A 14357-nucleotide genomic window follows, 5' to 3' on the forward strand; every position below is an offset into this window, starting at 1 on the left:
TCTTTAGCTGTTACTGACAAATGAGCTTTAAATTGTGTTCCTCTTAGATTAAAAATTGTTCTGGTTTGTCACTGATGTTTGTTCTTTGCTTGTAGTTTTACAATGAGCTGACTGAAATACTTGTCAGGTTCCAGAACAAGTGCAGTGATATAGTGTTCGCACGGAAGACAGAAAGGGATGAGCTCTTAAAGTGAGTTTATTTTCTGTATCAAATTGTACTTTTGAAGTATTTTTCTTAAAAAAAAAATTATATTCTTGCTACCTCTTTTAGAAAAATCACATGTGGATACCCTTGTGGTGTGTTGGCAGTGTGAGTTAGCAATTTCCTTCATTTCCTCTGTGGTGGTTTACAAAGCAACAGGCAACCAGCTGCATGATTCAAGAACAGCAGGATGTAAAGGAGCACAAACTCTAGATGAAGGGAGAATAGTGATGTCACAGAAGTGATGGCAGCACAGCTCACGTGACTTTCTCAGGGAATGCCAGCAAACACGAGCAGTTTACCTTGAAGAGGCAGATGGGGTCCTTGAATGGAGCTGCAGGCACAGCATGAGGGAGAGAGGATTTACAGCTCAGTAAATGTCAGCAAAAGCACTTTCTCTAGGGCCTACTGGGCAAGCAACATAGTACTCACTCTGCGTGGAGTAATGGAGAGCCGACTCAGCATTGTGCCCATTAAGATGGGAAAGAGCAAAATTTAACAAACTAATAGATGAAAAACATTCACCAGAATAGCACTGTCACAGACCAGGCGAAATTTTACTGTGAGTTAAAAAAAAAAGGCTAGGAAACAATCACTAAGGATTGCCACAAACAAAGCCAGTACTCAAGGAAGATGGTAGGGAAACAAGAGGTCATAAAATATGAAGTGTCAGGATTTAGGACACAATTGGAAGAGAACAGAACCATCACAGACGTGAGATGAAATGAGGAGGAGCCAAAGCAAGAAAGGCAGGGAAGAAAACACAGGAGCAAAGAGTAGCAAAGAAGGAATCAAAGAAAATGAAACCAGAGCAAGGAACAGGATTAAAAAAAAGTAGAGAAGGTGGGCAAAGAAGATCTAACATACATAAAACTGAATTCCCTTCAAAGAAGAAAATCCCAAACAGTGAACAGAACAAATACTTAATGATATTACTCAAGAATATTCTTAGAATAAGTCCTGTTGAAAGGGTATACGTCATTTGGTCAGGAAAAACGAGTAAGAACTGTTAACACTTATTGGTATTAAGGCATATACATTATTAGCCTTCAAAGATAATGACCAAACTTCCCTGGTGGCCCAGTGGTCAAGGCTCTGTGCTCCCAACACAGGGGGAATCGGCTTGATCCCTGCTTGGGGATCTGAGATCTCACATGCACATGGTCTGGCCAAATAAATATTCTTTAAAAAAGGAAATGGCAGAATCCTATTAAGGCAGTCAGGCAGACAGATCAGCTCAGTTTATAAAAAGGTGAAAAAAACCTAGGCTGGCATCACTGCATGCTAGAAGAAAGTGGAATGATTGCTATTCAAACTCAAGGAAAGCAAATATAAGACAAAGATTTTATATCCGGCCCACCTGTCCTTCAGGTATATTCAAAGTCAGGTGGTCATTAGCGATGAATATGAAGAACCCAGAGACTACTACTCAGGAGCCTTTCTTGAGCCCCTCAGATGACCTCACCATTATTCTCATTTGTCCGTGCTTAAAACAGTTTCCAGTAGAAGAATGGGGAGAACTTAAGAGCTATTTCCTTCCAGCCCCAAGATAGAGCAGGGCCATTTGTTATCAGCTTTTCTACTAAACCTTTAAAAAGCAAATATTTAAAATCTTTTAAAAATGGTTTTAGAGGTTAAAAATAAACCCAAATTAGTTTTAGTAGTAAGTAAATCTGAAAAGAGTAAAACTGAGCAGTCTTTGGACCAGTTTTATTTATGAATATGGATGTGAAAGTTCTAAATAAAATGCTTGTCGTTCGTATTCTCCGGGATATTAACTAATGAAGGAACATGAGCATGACCATGAGTACAGTGATTGGTTTAGTATCCTTACACCTAAGGAGAAAAAGATGGTCTTCACAGATGAGGAAAAAGCATGAGGAACTATGTACATTCCCCCTAAAGACCAGTGCCACCTGTCAGTGCTGTCATTCCGTGTCATATTGGCAGCGCCAGCCAGCACCATTGGGCAAAAGGCGATGAGAGAGACAGAAATCGTGAACTGCCACTGTTTACAGACTTTATGATTGTGCATCTTGGAAACCTAAAAGAATCAGCAGCCAGACTCTGCAAATAATAAAAGAATTGGTGATTGTGAAAATAATTTGTAGCCATCAAGAGCATTCATACAAGTAAAGACATGGAAGATACAGTGGAGGGAAAGACCTCAGTTAAATAGTCACGAGAAAGTAAAATACATAAGAGTAGATTTGTCATATATGAGACCTGTATGAAGAAAGCTTTGAAACACTGTTCAAGGACACAAGAGAGGATTTGAGCAAGTTATAAGACATATCATGTCCTTAGATAGGATGAGACAGCTTCATGAAGATGTCAGTTCTAAATAAATTTATCCATTCAACATAATTTTGATTAAAAAAAAAAAAACACATTTTCGTTTAAAAGTCAACAAGTTGTTCTAAAGCTCAAGGTGAAAAAAGTCAAGAGTAGCCAGGAAAAACTGCATAAAAATAACAGTAATGGAAACTAATTTACCAGATTTTAATATATATAATATTGTCTCTAATTAAAACACAGTACTGGCACATGATTAGACTAAAGACAGAAGATAGGAAGAGATTTAAATCCCTAAGTGAGTTTAGTGTTTTAAGAAAAAAAAATCCTAAATCATAGAAGTTAAGAAACAAGTGCCTAGTCATTTAGGAAACGAAAGTTATTTTTACAACAGAATAAGTTCCAAACAGATCATACTTGAAATGTATAAAATGAAATGAAAAGAAAATGAGAGAAATTTTTAGTAAAGCTGGAATAGGAAAGGTCTTTGTGATTCTGACATAAAATCCAGAAGCCATTAAAGAAAAAAGAGTAAGTTCATCATAACATGATCAGCAGAGTCAAAATGTAATAAGCTGGCGGAAAGTGTTTGGAACTTATTCCCGGGACAATAGGCAAATTTACCAAATTTATAAAGAAAACTGAGATACTAATGAAGAGGGGAAAAAACCCAATAGAAAAATTGGCAAAGGATGTGAACAGAAATTCTGCAGATGAAATAAAAGTGACTGTTAAGCATATGAAAAAATACCTCCCCTCATTCAATATAAATATGAGTTAAAATTACTCTGAAATGGCATTTTTCAGACTGTCAAAATTTGGAAGTTTGATAGCGTGCTCTATCGGCACACTTTGGGGAGCAAGTCTCATTCTGCTGTGGGAGTGCACAGTGGGGCAACCCTTTTGTGGGACACGGTAAGGTCTGAATTGCAGACCCATACAGTATTTAATCCAACTTCCTTTTAAAGGATGTTTTCTATTTACCAATATACAAAAATCTCTTAAGATGAATAATTTATGTTAAAAAAAGATTACAGATTAGTGTGAAATATGCTTTTTGTGTAAAAAGGGAGAAAATAAAAATGAGCATTTGGATTGGTTTATTTTTGACCAGAAAGCTCTGAACAGGTTCATAAGAAAGAATAGTATAGTGTCTGTGTGTTTGTGGGAGTGAATGGTGGAATGAGAATTTGTAGATAGTGGTCTGTCAGTTTTTGAATCAAGTGAATATATTTCCATTTTGTAAAATTATACCAAATTTAAATAATTATGGAGATTCTGAATTATTTTTATAGTCACCATCAAGTAGTCTGTAATTTTATTTTTCAGATTGTGTTCCCATCCTTGGCCCCCAAGGATGCTGAACTCTTGGTTCAAATTCAGTCTAGTAGAGAAGCCCAGTTCATGAAACAGATAAAGATGGATCTGTGATTTACTAGCTTTGTTTTATATAGTGGCTAGGAAATTCATCTAGTGGCTAGGAAATTCATCTAGTGGCTAGGAAACTCTCATTTGTCCTATAAATGTGTTAATTACTGCAACCGTGTCTGGTTTTTCAAAGGAAAGAAAGATGTTTTATATCTATATTCATGTTAGATATTGTATTTATGATTGAATATACTCAACTAATTAGGTAATTATTAAGATAATTATAGATGAGTAAAATACTTAAACTATTAAATGTATTATATTTACTATATATGGGATACATATATAGACACACATATACTAAATGTTTCAGAAGCTGACCTTTTAAAATTTTAATATGGGCTAAAAGCTTGTAGTTTATATTGTAAGCATTTATTACGGATTATAAACATTTAGGAAGTATTTGTGATTTCTTGATGAATGTGTGTTCATCTTTTTTATATATGGAGTGTCTAATTTATCTTTCAACTGGGCTTGTTTTTGAGAGTGAAAGTGTGGTCTGGGGACACTTGCTGGAATCGTTCCATCAGGACAGCAGGGCCTGCCGCAGACACTTGAGGGCATGTTGTGTTTGTTGTTCTGTGCTTGTGAGTCAGCACAGTGAGAAGTTGATCAATACCAAATATTTCATAAGAGTGTATTTTACTTTAGGGTTTTGTTTATCGGAATTTGGGGATAGATTCCAATTTACTGTTGGAGGAGTCTTTAAATTTTTTAAAAAGTTTTGATGCTGTATTTTAGTGGTGCTTTCAACATCTGTCTTTAATGAGATTACCTATGTGAGGCATCTTTTAACTTAAGGTATCTCAGTGCCGTGTTTTGGATATCTTCAGAAAATGTTCATCAAGAAATTTCCATTGTTTTCTGTAAACACTGATACACAGTGATTAAAATATTAGGTAGGAGATTGTAAACAGTTGTGGTTTTCTGATCAGTTTTAGATTTTTATGTTAGGAGTTTCTCATCTAGGGGCTGACGTCTTACTAGAGAGAGGGCAGTTTCTTAGGACTGCTTGCTCAGTTTAACATGTTCCTTACTCTGGCTATAATTATGGGCTCTGGAAAAGTTTACCTTTTCCCCTTATCTTCAGAAATAGAATTATTTTATTCAGTAGTAGGAAGAAAGATGATTTCAATTAGTTCTTGCCAAGGACAGAAATATATAGTATATTTTAAAATACTATCATTGTTTTGATTCTGTTTTCTGTGTTTCATACATGAAGAAAAGAAAGAAAAATATCTGGATTTTACAGATGTTGGTTTTCAAAATTGTGTTAATTTCTAATGCTTCTGTCTTTAATAAGGGACTTGCAACAAAGCATTGCCAGAGAACCGAGTGCTCCTTCAATCCCAACACCCACGTATCAGTCCTCTCCAGCTGGGGGGCATGCACCGACGCCGCCAACTCCAGCACCAAGAACCATGCCGGTCAGTAAGCAACCATTACCTTCTAAGATGGAAGTTTTACGTGTTTGTGACACTTTGCTAGCTGTGAAGGATAACACAGACTTTACCTTGTAGAGCTCTGGTGGGCACCACTTTGATCAGGTGACCAGCCTTCTGATATTTTGCAGTATAAAGAATACGCATTCTTTATTCATGGATCACTTCTGAATTTTTGCTAAAAAATGTTTACCTTGAGTTTAATGAAGTCTTTGGAACCAACTTCCAGTTTATAGCAAAGACAGTGATAAAACCATAAATTAAATCGTGCTGTTGGAAACACTTGGACAACCTAGAACAGGAACATTCTTTGAGACACTTGTCTTGGTTTTCTAAAGGCGAATATTATAGAAAGAGAAAAGGTAGATGGTGAGGGCTTCTAGATTAAAAGAGAGGAAAGACTCCCAAAAATCAAATGTAGTACATGGGCCTCAGTTGGATCTTGGTTAAAACTCTTATAGGTGTTTTTATGAAAAATAAGAAAACTTGAATGTAGGGTGGATACTCAGTAATACTAGGGAATAATTATTAATTTTGGAGTAACTATTAATTTTCTCAGGGTGAAATGGTATTGTGATTATATAGGAGAATATTAGGACTTGTATACTGAAATCTTTAAGGCCAGTGTCCTTAAGTTTGCAGCTTAACTTTCAAATGGTCCTGCAAATATGTAGAGATAAATAGAATATAATTATAGGTAAAGCAAAATTGGCCAAATGTTAATAATTAATAAATTTAATTGGTAATTATGTGATTATTTATGATAGTACTCTTTTAAGTTTTCTGGTGTTTGAAATTTTAATATGAAAAATCATGGGGCCAGGAGGAGATAAGAGAGAAAAACGCTATCTGATCCGTTCCTTCCTCCTCCCTCAAATGTGTGACCACAGATGGGAGCAGTAAATGATTAAATATTGGGCATCAGGAAGAGAGCAGTGCTATGGAATATCCACAAATTGGAGAATTATTTTTCAGCTATGGTACATTCCTGGAGTGGTGAGCTCACATTTAAGAATGGGAATTGGAAACGCATTCGGTTGGATTCTGGAGTTTCTCGTACACTCTCACTCATTCTATTTTATTTTCTTCATGTTTGTCACTCATTTTAATTGATAGCAATTTGACAGAAAGCTGACCTGTGTTGTAGTCAGTGCCGACTTTTTCTTACAGCCTGCTAAGCCCCAGCCCCCAGCCCGGCCTCCACCTCCTGTGCTGCCAGCAAATCGAACTCCTGCTTCAGCTCCGGCTACAGCTCTAGCTCCAGCCCCGGCTCCGGCAGGCACTGGGACCACTGTACCAGCTCCATCACAGACTCCTGGTTCAGCTCCCCTGCCTCAGGCCCAGGGACCCCCATACCCGACCTATCCAGGGTATCCCGGGTAAGACTGAAACTCTGTCTGTCCTAGTGAATTGGCTAATGTTTCTAACTCTGGTTAGTCTTTTAAAAACAAGGTCACCCATTCTCTGAATGGAGGTGTCCCATAGACTACATTGTCAGCTCACATAGAAATACAGTAAGTTATAGTCACTTTGAGCAGTTGAATAGCCATTTCCCAGGTTTATTTAATTTGTTTTTAGTTTTTACATGTTGGGTTTATAGTAAACATACCTTTGGTATGGAATTCAGAATGTGCTTCCTTGGTCATCTTTATTTAGGTGTAAACAGACAGGTGCCTTTTCTGGACTTAGCAAGACTGATAAGGCCTTCCTCACATACCTGTACTCTGACGTCTTGACATTCCTATCAACTCTTGAACCAGGAATCTACCTAATTATGGCATATACTTAAAGATCAGCTGTCTTTGTTATTTTTGTAATCTTAAAAATCCAGACAGTTAACTTCCTTTTAAGATGTCTACCAGACTTAGTAAGTAAATTGTATCTTCCAAATGTTAAACCTGTGAAACCAGTATAAATCTATGAGCATTGCCGTAAACATTGAATCTTGTAAAACAGGAATGGACTTTGATTGCCACAGTAAAATGAAGAGTCTCTGTTCTTATTCTTGGTGATGGTTGAATATTTAATCTTATTTCCTTCAAGAGTCTTTACTTGGGTAGTATTAAGTACTTTTTTCTTTCATTTCAGTTAATAACAGGATAGAACTCTTTTCTCTAGCAAGTACCTAGGAACAGCTGTTTTTTTCTCTCTCCACTGTTCTCTAATAGACTGAGAAATAGAGGAAAATGTGGTTTTCTTGAAAAAAACTTCATTTTAGAATAATTACTGTATGGTTCATTTTCTAGTATTTGATTTACCGATGTAGCTTTTTTTTGTTCTTCTTCCCATCAGGTATTGCCAAATGCCCATGCCCATGGGCTACAATCCTTATGCGTATGGCCAGTATAATATGCCGTATCCACCAGTGTATCACCAGAGCCCTGGGCAGGCTCCGTACCCGGGACCCCAGCAGCCTTCATACCCCTTCCCTCAGCCCCCACAGCAGTCTTACTATCCACAGCAGTAATATGTCAGCTCAGAAGCTCAGCTGGTTCAGTTCAAAGGGAAAGAAATACCAACCCTGCAATAAGTGTACTAAACTCTACGCTCTGGTTACTATAACGTCCTCTACTGTACTGAATGCAGTGTATAATTTCTGTCTGCGGCTAGAAGCTGTGCCCCAGTTCCACACTTGATTGAACTTGGGCGATTTGCTGCTGTTGCAGTGTAAACACTAAGTATAATAGAATTTGAATTAAATTACATTACAGTTCATAAAAGTTGAAAATGAGAAATTAAACCCACCGGTGAAACGTTTGAAATTATTACACTTAAGTACGTGATTGGAACATCAGATGCTTACAACAGTGGTTTAAGTACGGATATACAAGAAAACTAAGTTATCTTTCTCTCTTGGTTTATTGATTTGGTTTGATTTTCCTTACGCTATTTTGCATAATCAAAACATTGTAAATCTTTTAATTTAAAAATAAATTCCTTAAGAACAGTTGTTATTGTTATGTTTTGTCATTGATTCTCATTGCTGTCTAATTTCTTCCTGGTACTAGATTCTCATTTTATGTGTACATAAGTTAAACAGATCCTGTGTTAAGTGCATGATTGATGCAAGTTAATAGTCAGGTTCAGTATATCTTATAGGAAAACCAAAAGAATAATAACCATACTTTATCTTTCATATGCTGATTAGTAAATTAATTTTGACATTTATTTTGAAAAATCTTATAATGTGGAAGAAACAATTGCTACCAAAGATTCTTCAAATATTCAAGTGAATATGTATATTTAATGTTTTATTACTAACTTCTCCAAGAAATCAATACAGATTCTGGTAAAAAATTTTTTCCTTTTTTCATAATCTGGTTAAAATAAATACATGTCATTAATAGTACTGTCTAATGTAATGGAATTGTTTAAAGAAAATTTACTGTACCCTTCTGTCCTTTTTTTCACCTTACTGTCTTAACCTAGTAACATTTATTGCACAATGTGTATGAATAGATATGATAAGCCCTTTCATTTTTATGCTCCTAAAGGATTGGACTATTTTATAATTCAGGGAGTACACAAAACAGTTGTTGGGAGCATATGCCAATTCTGGAATAGGCTGTGTATTTAATACTAGTCTGTGCTGTTCGGATAACTCAGTGCTGTATAAACCTCAGTGAGGCTTGCCTGGTGGAATGCACAGGCGTGCGTCATGAGAAAGTGAGAGAGGAAGGAGCTGTCTGACACCCCAGTGGGGTCTGTTCTTTGTGAGGCTCATATCTGAACATACCAGCCATCCGAGCAGCATTCCAGTGAATCTGTGTGTGCTTATTTTCAAAGTTTTAATGCTAACCTTTTCTTGAATTGTTGTTTCATTTAAATGATGCTGTCAGTTGGTCCATTGTTGTTTTCATTTGACAGTTTGGGTTTATATTTTTAAATGTGGGGCTGAAGGTGTGATTGTAAAGGGAGCTAATTGGTTTAAAATATATGTATATTTAAAAAAAATCTTACTTTGTTGTTGTATGTAGAAAACATGAAGGCATGTTACTTCAGTATAAATGACTTACATGCAATACTGAAATTGCTTTAAAGTTCAGTAGTTGAAACCTTGGCAAAATAGTTTTTTACATATCATAGCTGACTTCTATTAATATGGAATCATCAGAATATGACATGGACTTGTTTGACTCTTGTGTAAATGGCACTTAAGTTCCTCCTCCTTACGATTCAAGGTACCATCACCAACAGAAAATACTCAGTGAGATTAGGGGTATCCCAAATTGCTAGTTTATAATTCTCACTAATACAGAAAAAACCAAAAAACAAAATTGGCCTGAATATTCTCTTGGGGAAAGAAGGCACTATTAGAAAAGAGTAAGTGCATCAGAGGGCCAAAAGAGAAGTTACAAAGCTGTTTGGCTCATTTCCTGTGCTGGGCTGGGCTTGTTCTCAGAGCCACAGGAAGATGGTTCAGAAACTTTAGGAAAGGCGCCTCCATAGACCCTCGTGGCAGCCTCCCCGGCTCCCTGCCCATTCCCTCCTGTCTGTTCCCTCCTCCTCTAGAGGATGCAGATGCTTTCTTCAGGTCACCTGTGTCCACAGGTGACCAGGTTTTCACAGTCCTTCGTTGCTCAATGTGTCTTCATGGAGCTGTCTAGTTCCACTAAGGTGACACGTGAAAAGTTTTTCTTTCGTCTGTTTTGCATCCTAACAAACAAGGAAGCCCTCACTGGAATTATTTTTGTTGCCAAACTTTTTTATCCTTTGCTTTCTGTGTTCCAGAAAATACCCTACAAAGTTATGGATAATGCTTTTTATTTAAAGGAAGGAGAGTGTCACTCTGGTTCAGGTATGTTGTACCTATGTTTATAGTTAGGCTGTTTGATTTCCTAAAGCACACTATTTCTGTTTTATTTCTTTATACTGGGCTTTGGAATGCTATTTTAAAATGGACTGTAAGTAATGATCTGAAAAGCTGGTCTGAAGTGGGGATAAAAACTAACATTTCTTACTCTTAGTTTGAGACAGATGGCTTGATTTCTGAGTCTGGTGTCAAATAATGGTGTACTCCTGTGCCCCTCTGTCTTTATTCTCATTTAAGAATAATAGTCATATGCCATTGCAAGCCAGTCAGTCTTTGTGAGATCTGTGTACCCAACTTCTTTGCAATTTCTAGTCTTCCTCTCCCCAAATATAAGTAGTTAGAGAAAAAGAGTCACTGATTTTCTATATCAGTCAGCAACCTTTCTAGTCAGATTTAAAAAATGTTTTCCATTAGAGCTTTATAGTTTGCAAAAGTGCATTGTACACAATTTCTAGTTTCATAAACATGGCAAAATGCACTTCGTTAAGTAGGTTTCAGTTTGTTAATGGGGAGCTTTTTTTTTTTTGAATGATCAGTATGTCTTAGAAGAATCTGGCTACAACCTAGTGCCATCTCTCTTTTTTGTGTGACACTTTTGCAGCTATTAGTTGCTTCACAGTACAGAACAGGATACAAAGTAGGAGAAAAACTGCATTTTAATTACAAGTTTAAAAGACTTTAGAACTAAATGGTTGGTTATAAGATTTACATGGAAAGGCAAAGAAGGAAAAATTATATTTTTAAAGAAAAAGAGAATATTCAGGCTTTATTTCTGGTATGAAGTTTATATTTTTTAAAAGAAATCCTATATTATCACGCCAGAGATTTTAGATTCTTTTCTGGTTACAAACATTGCTGGTAGTTGGATTATATTTTTTATTGTATTCATTTCTCTTAGGGGGAAAATTGTAAAGAAAAGGGTCCAGATGAAATGTATCCTAGAAATAAAAGTTGAAAGATTTTTACTTCCTTGTAGTATGAATTCTTATTTAAAATATTCATCCTTCAGCTTTAATATTTCTCTTAATTTCTTCATTGAACAGTGGGTTGGGAAATTAAAAAAATAACCCACTTGAACTAACCGCATGAGACTTATAAAAAAGACGACAGTGTTTAAGTGTTTTCTTACAGCTGTCAACCTTGTAGATGATCATGGTTTTCAAACGTCCCTTATGATTGAACGCAGATCTTTCAGATGAGTAATCTCTTCTTCAGGCTTCCCTGGTAGCTCAGCTGATAAAGAATCCTCCTGCAATGTGGGAGACCTGGGTTTGATCCCGGGGTTGGGAAGATCCCCTGGAGGAGGGCATGGTAGTCCACTCCAGTATTCTTGCCTGGAGCATCCCCATGGACAGGAACCTGGCAGGCTGCAGTCCATGGGATTGCAAAGAGTCAGACACCACTGAGCGACTCAGCACAGCATGACGCAGTCTCTTCCTCAGGTGTCATTTTGGGGGTTACTTTTTGGAATTGTTTGGCAAGATTACCACAGTCAATTGGTCAGGGAAAAGGGGATGGTGAAAAGTGGTCATCTTTGAAAACATTTGTATTTTCTTATTTTCTTCCTCCTTCTTCCCTGTTTCAAGATCAGATGCAGCTGTTTTACTGTGTAGCTCAGAATACGCAGTTTATCCGAGGATGTGTTGATTTTGTATGTCTCAAGTATGTTGGAGTTGAACAAATTAGCTCCAGGAATGAGTTGAGAAGCTGAATCCCTAATACGTGTAAAATCTTTGTTGGTTGGTTTTCACTTACCTGGCTTCTAGGTTGGAGACTACCAAGTTCTCCCTGAGGGGCTTGGGAACCTAGATGCGTGGGGTGGGAGGACAGTGGGGATCTAACGGACCCTCCCCGGAACTGGGGTTCACCTGCAGCTGAACTACAAGCAGCTCTGCGCTGGGGCTGTTAACGACTGCAGGGTGGCTGGGCTTGGCCTGAGTACAGACAGGAACTGGGCTGGAGCCAGTGCCCCAGAGAGCGCCTGGCCCCTGCTAATGAGGGTCCCCATCCACTGACCTTGCCTTTGTAGTTAATTATCCATCTGGGTCACATCCAAGTCGTCTGCCTCAGCACTCTGCCCACAAGGGACCCTGGCTTGGGTCAGCTCTGTGGCTCCTGAAAGCCTTCCTTTTTGCTTAAAAGTTGCTTATGTCCTTTTTAATCAATGACACCAAGTGAAGCAAGTAAATAGGTCAAGTCTATTACCTTTGTGTTTCTTTTTAAGTTTTCCTGTATTTATAACTGTTTTAGTCTCTACACATTTTTAAGCCATGTAATTCATATGTAATGACCATCTTTCCATTTTCACTTTTTAGTATATTTTACTATTAATACCACTGGTTTTTTCTTTCTGGATGTATTAGTTATGGGTTTTTTTTTGGCAATCCAAGAGGAAAGTTTAATTTACAACTTGGTTAAAGTTATTAATATAGTTATGTGATCTTCTGACATTTTGTGTGTTTGGAGTATTTTTTCTGTTTCCTTTTCCAATCTTTCATTGCTTGGATTGTGTTGTCTTTTTTCTAGTAATTTGGAACACTACTACTATTTTCTTCCTTCCCATCCCCAGGAAGATTTTTTTTTTTTTAAATACACGTTTGTAAACAGTGTTTGGACTTAGTGTTAATGTAGTAGTAGTCTTACACTATGAACTTTGGATTGTTAGCTTGGTTGCTTCTGGTTTTTGATGGTGACGAATAAAGCTGTTTCATGCCCAGGTTTGTTTCCCTCCCAGATTTTGGCTCCAGTGGCTTCTGCTCCCAGTAACCTGTGATGCTGTGTCTTCACCTGTGTCTCCAGTTTGGGGAACTTTGTCCCGTGGTTCCACATCTCATCTGTCTGATGCACTCTTTAGTAATTCACCTTTCTGTCTCTAGTCCACTGCTGCTGTGTTCCATCGATGTCATGGTTGCCTCTTCTTATTTCACGTATCAACTTGCTCAGCATCAAGCTATGTGCTTACTGGTTCTAAGGACTGTACTGAGTCTTTAAGAATTCATTTGTTGCAGAAGAGCCCCGTGAAATTGGTGTTTTTATTCATATTCACTCTATACAGGGAAGTCAACTTGGAGAAGCTGGGCAGCTTGCCTGTGGTGACACGGCTGCTGAGTAGCTGAGCTGGGGCTCTTTGCACAGCCGCCTGTGATCTGAGCAACTAATGACGGCCTCTCCCTGCGCTGGCACTGCTGCTAAAAAGAGCTCACGTCTGCTGAGTGCTCGCCACGATCCAGGCCCTCTTCTAAGCAGTTCAGATCCAGCAACTTAATCTAGTTGAGCAGTCAGTATTGAGGTGGCCACTAATTTCATTACATTTCGTAGGGCAGGAGGAAACAGGGCACAGAAGGATTGAATGTCCTGGGGCTGGCTGGTGATGGAGCTGGGATCTCACTGAGATGAAAAGTTAAAGGCAAAAAACCCACCAAAACAATCCACAAAAACGGAAGGGGTCATATTCCACTGTATATGCCTGCCGCATCTTTACCCGTTCCTCTGTTGATGGGTGTTTAGATTGCTACCATGTCCTGGCATGGCACCATGTAAATAGTGTTGCTGTGAACACTGGGGCACTGGGGTGCGTGTATCTTTTTGAATTGTGGTTTTCTCTCTGTATATGCCCAGTAGTGGGTTTACTGGGTCATACAGTAGAAACCGGCACAACATTGTAAAGAAACAATATACTTCAATAAGAATTAATTAAAAAAAAACAAAAAGTTAAAGGCTTTCTAGAGTTTCTCCTGTCCCTTGGAGTCTTTTTATTTTTAAATTTCCTTATTTGACTGCACTGGGCCTTAGTTGCGGCACTCAGGGCCTTCAGTCTTTGTTGCAGGATCTAGTTCCCTGACCAGGGATGGAACCCGGGTCCCCTGCATTGGAGGGGCTCAGAGTCTCAGCCACAGGACCATCAGGGAAGTCTGGCATCTTTGTTTTATAGGGCATTTGCTCTCGTTTCTTACATCCATCTATCCATTCACCTATTCATTTTTTTCTCCCCAATAATTAAAAATTAAATATCAAAAGGCTATTGACTAGGTGCTGGGAATACAGCTGTGCCCTCAAGGAATTTATATTCTGGGAAAGAGTGAAATTGAACTGGAAACAACTATAGGTTTAAGTGTGAACTTGTGGGAATTCTCCCATTTCCTTCCTCCTCTCAGTGCCACAAGGTAGCTTAAATGCT

The 14357-nt window shown here is 37.9% G+C and overlaps 1 protein-coding gene across 2 annotated transcripts in view; it reads left to right on the forward strand.

The window, feature by feature from the left end:
* The window catches only part of PDCD6IP (programmed cell death 6 interacting protein), a 69835-nt gene extending 58690 nt beyond the window's left edge, over positions 1-11145 (forward strand). For both annotated transcript variants that reach the window (XM_027957967.2, XM_015102227.3), the window contains exons 15-18: positions 96-190; positions 5229-5352; positions 6538-6746; positions 7660-11145. In XM_027957967.2, the coding sequence (XP_027813768.2) occupies positions 96-190; positions 5229-5352; positions 6538-6746; positions 7660-7834 (603 nt within the window). In that variant the 3' untranslated portion in view covers positions 7835-11145. The remainder of the gene's footprint in view (positions 1-95; positions 191-5228; positions 5353-6537; positions 6747-7659) is intronic.
* The last annotated feature ends 3212 nt before the right edge of the window (positions 11146-14357 follow it).

The sequence above is a fragment of the Ovis aries genome, chromosome 19 (genome assembly GCF_016772045.2).
Source record: "Ovis aries strain OAR_USU_Benz2616 breed Rambouillet chromosome 19, ARS-UI_Ramb_v3.0, whole genome shotgun sequence".
NCBI lineage: Eukaryota > Metazoa > Chordata > Mammalia > Artiodactyla > Bovidae > Ovis > Ovis aries.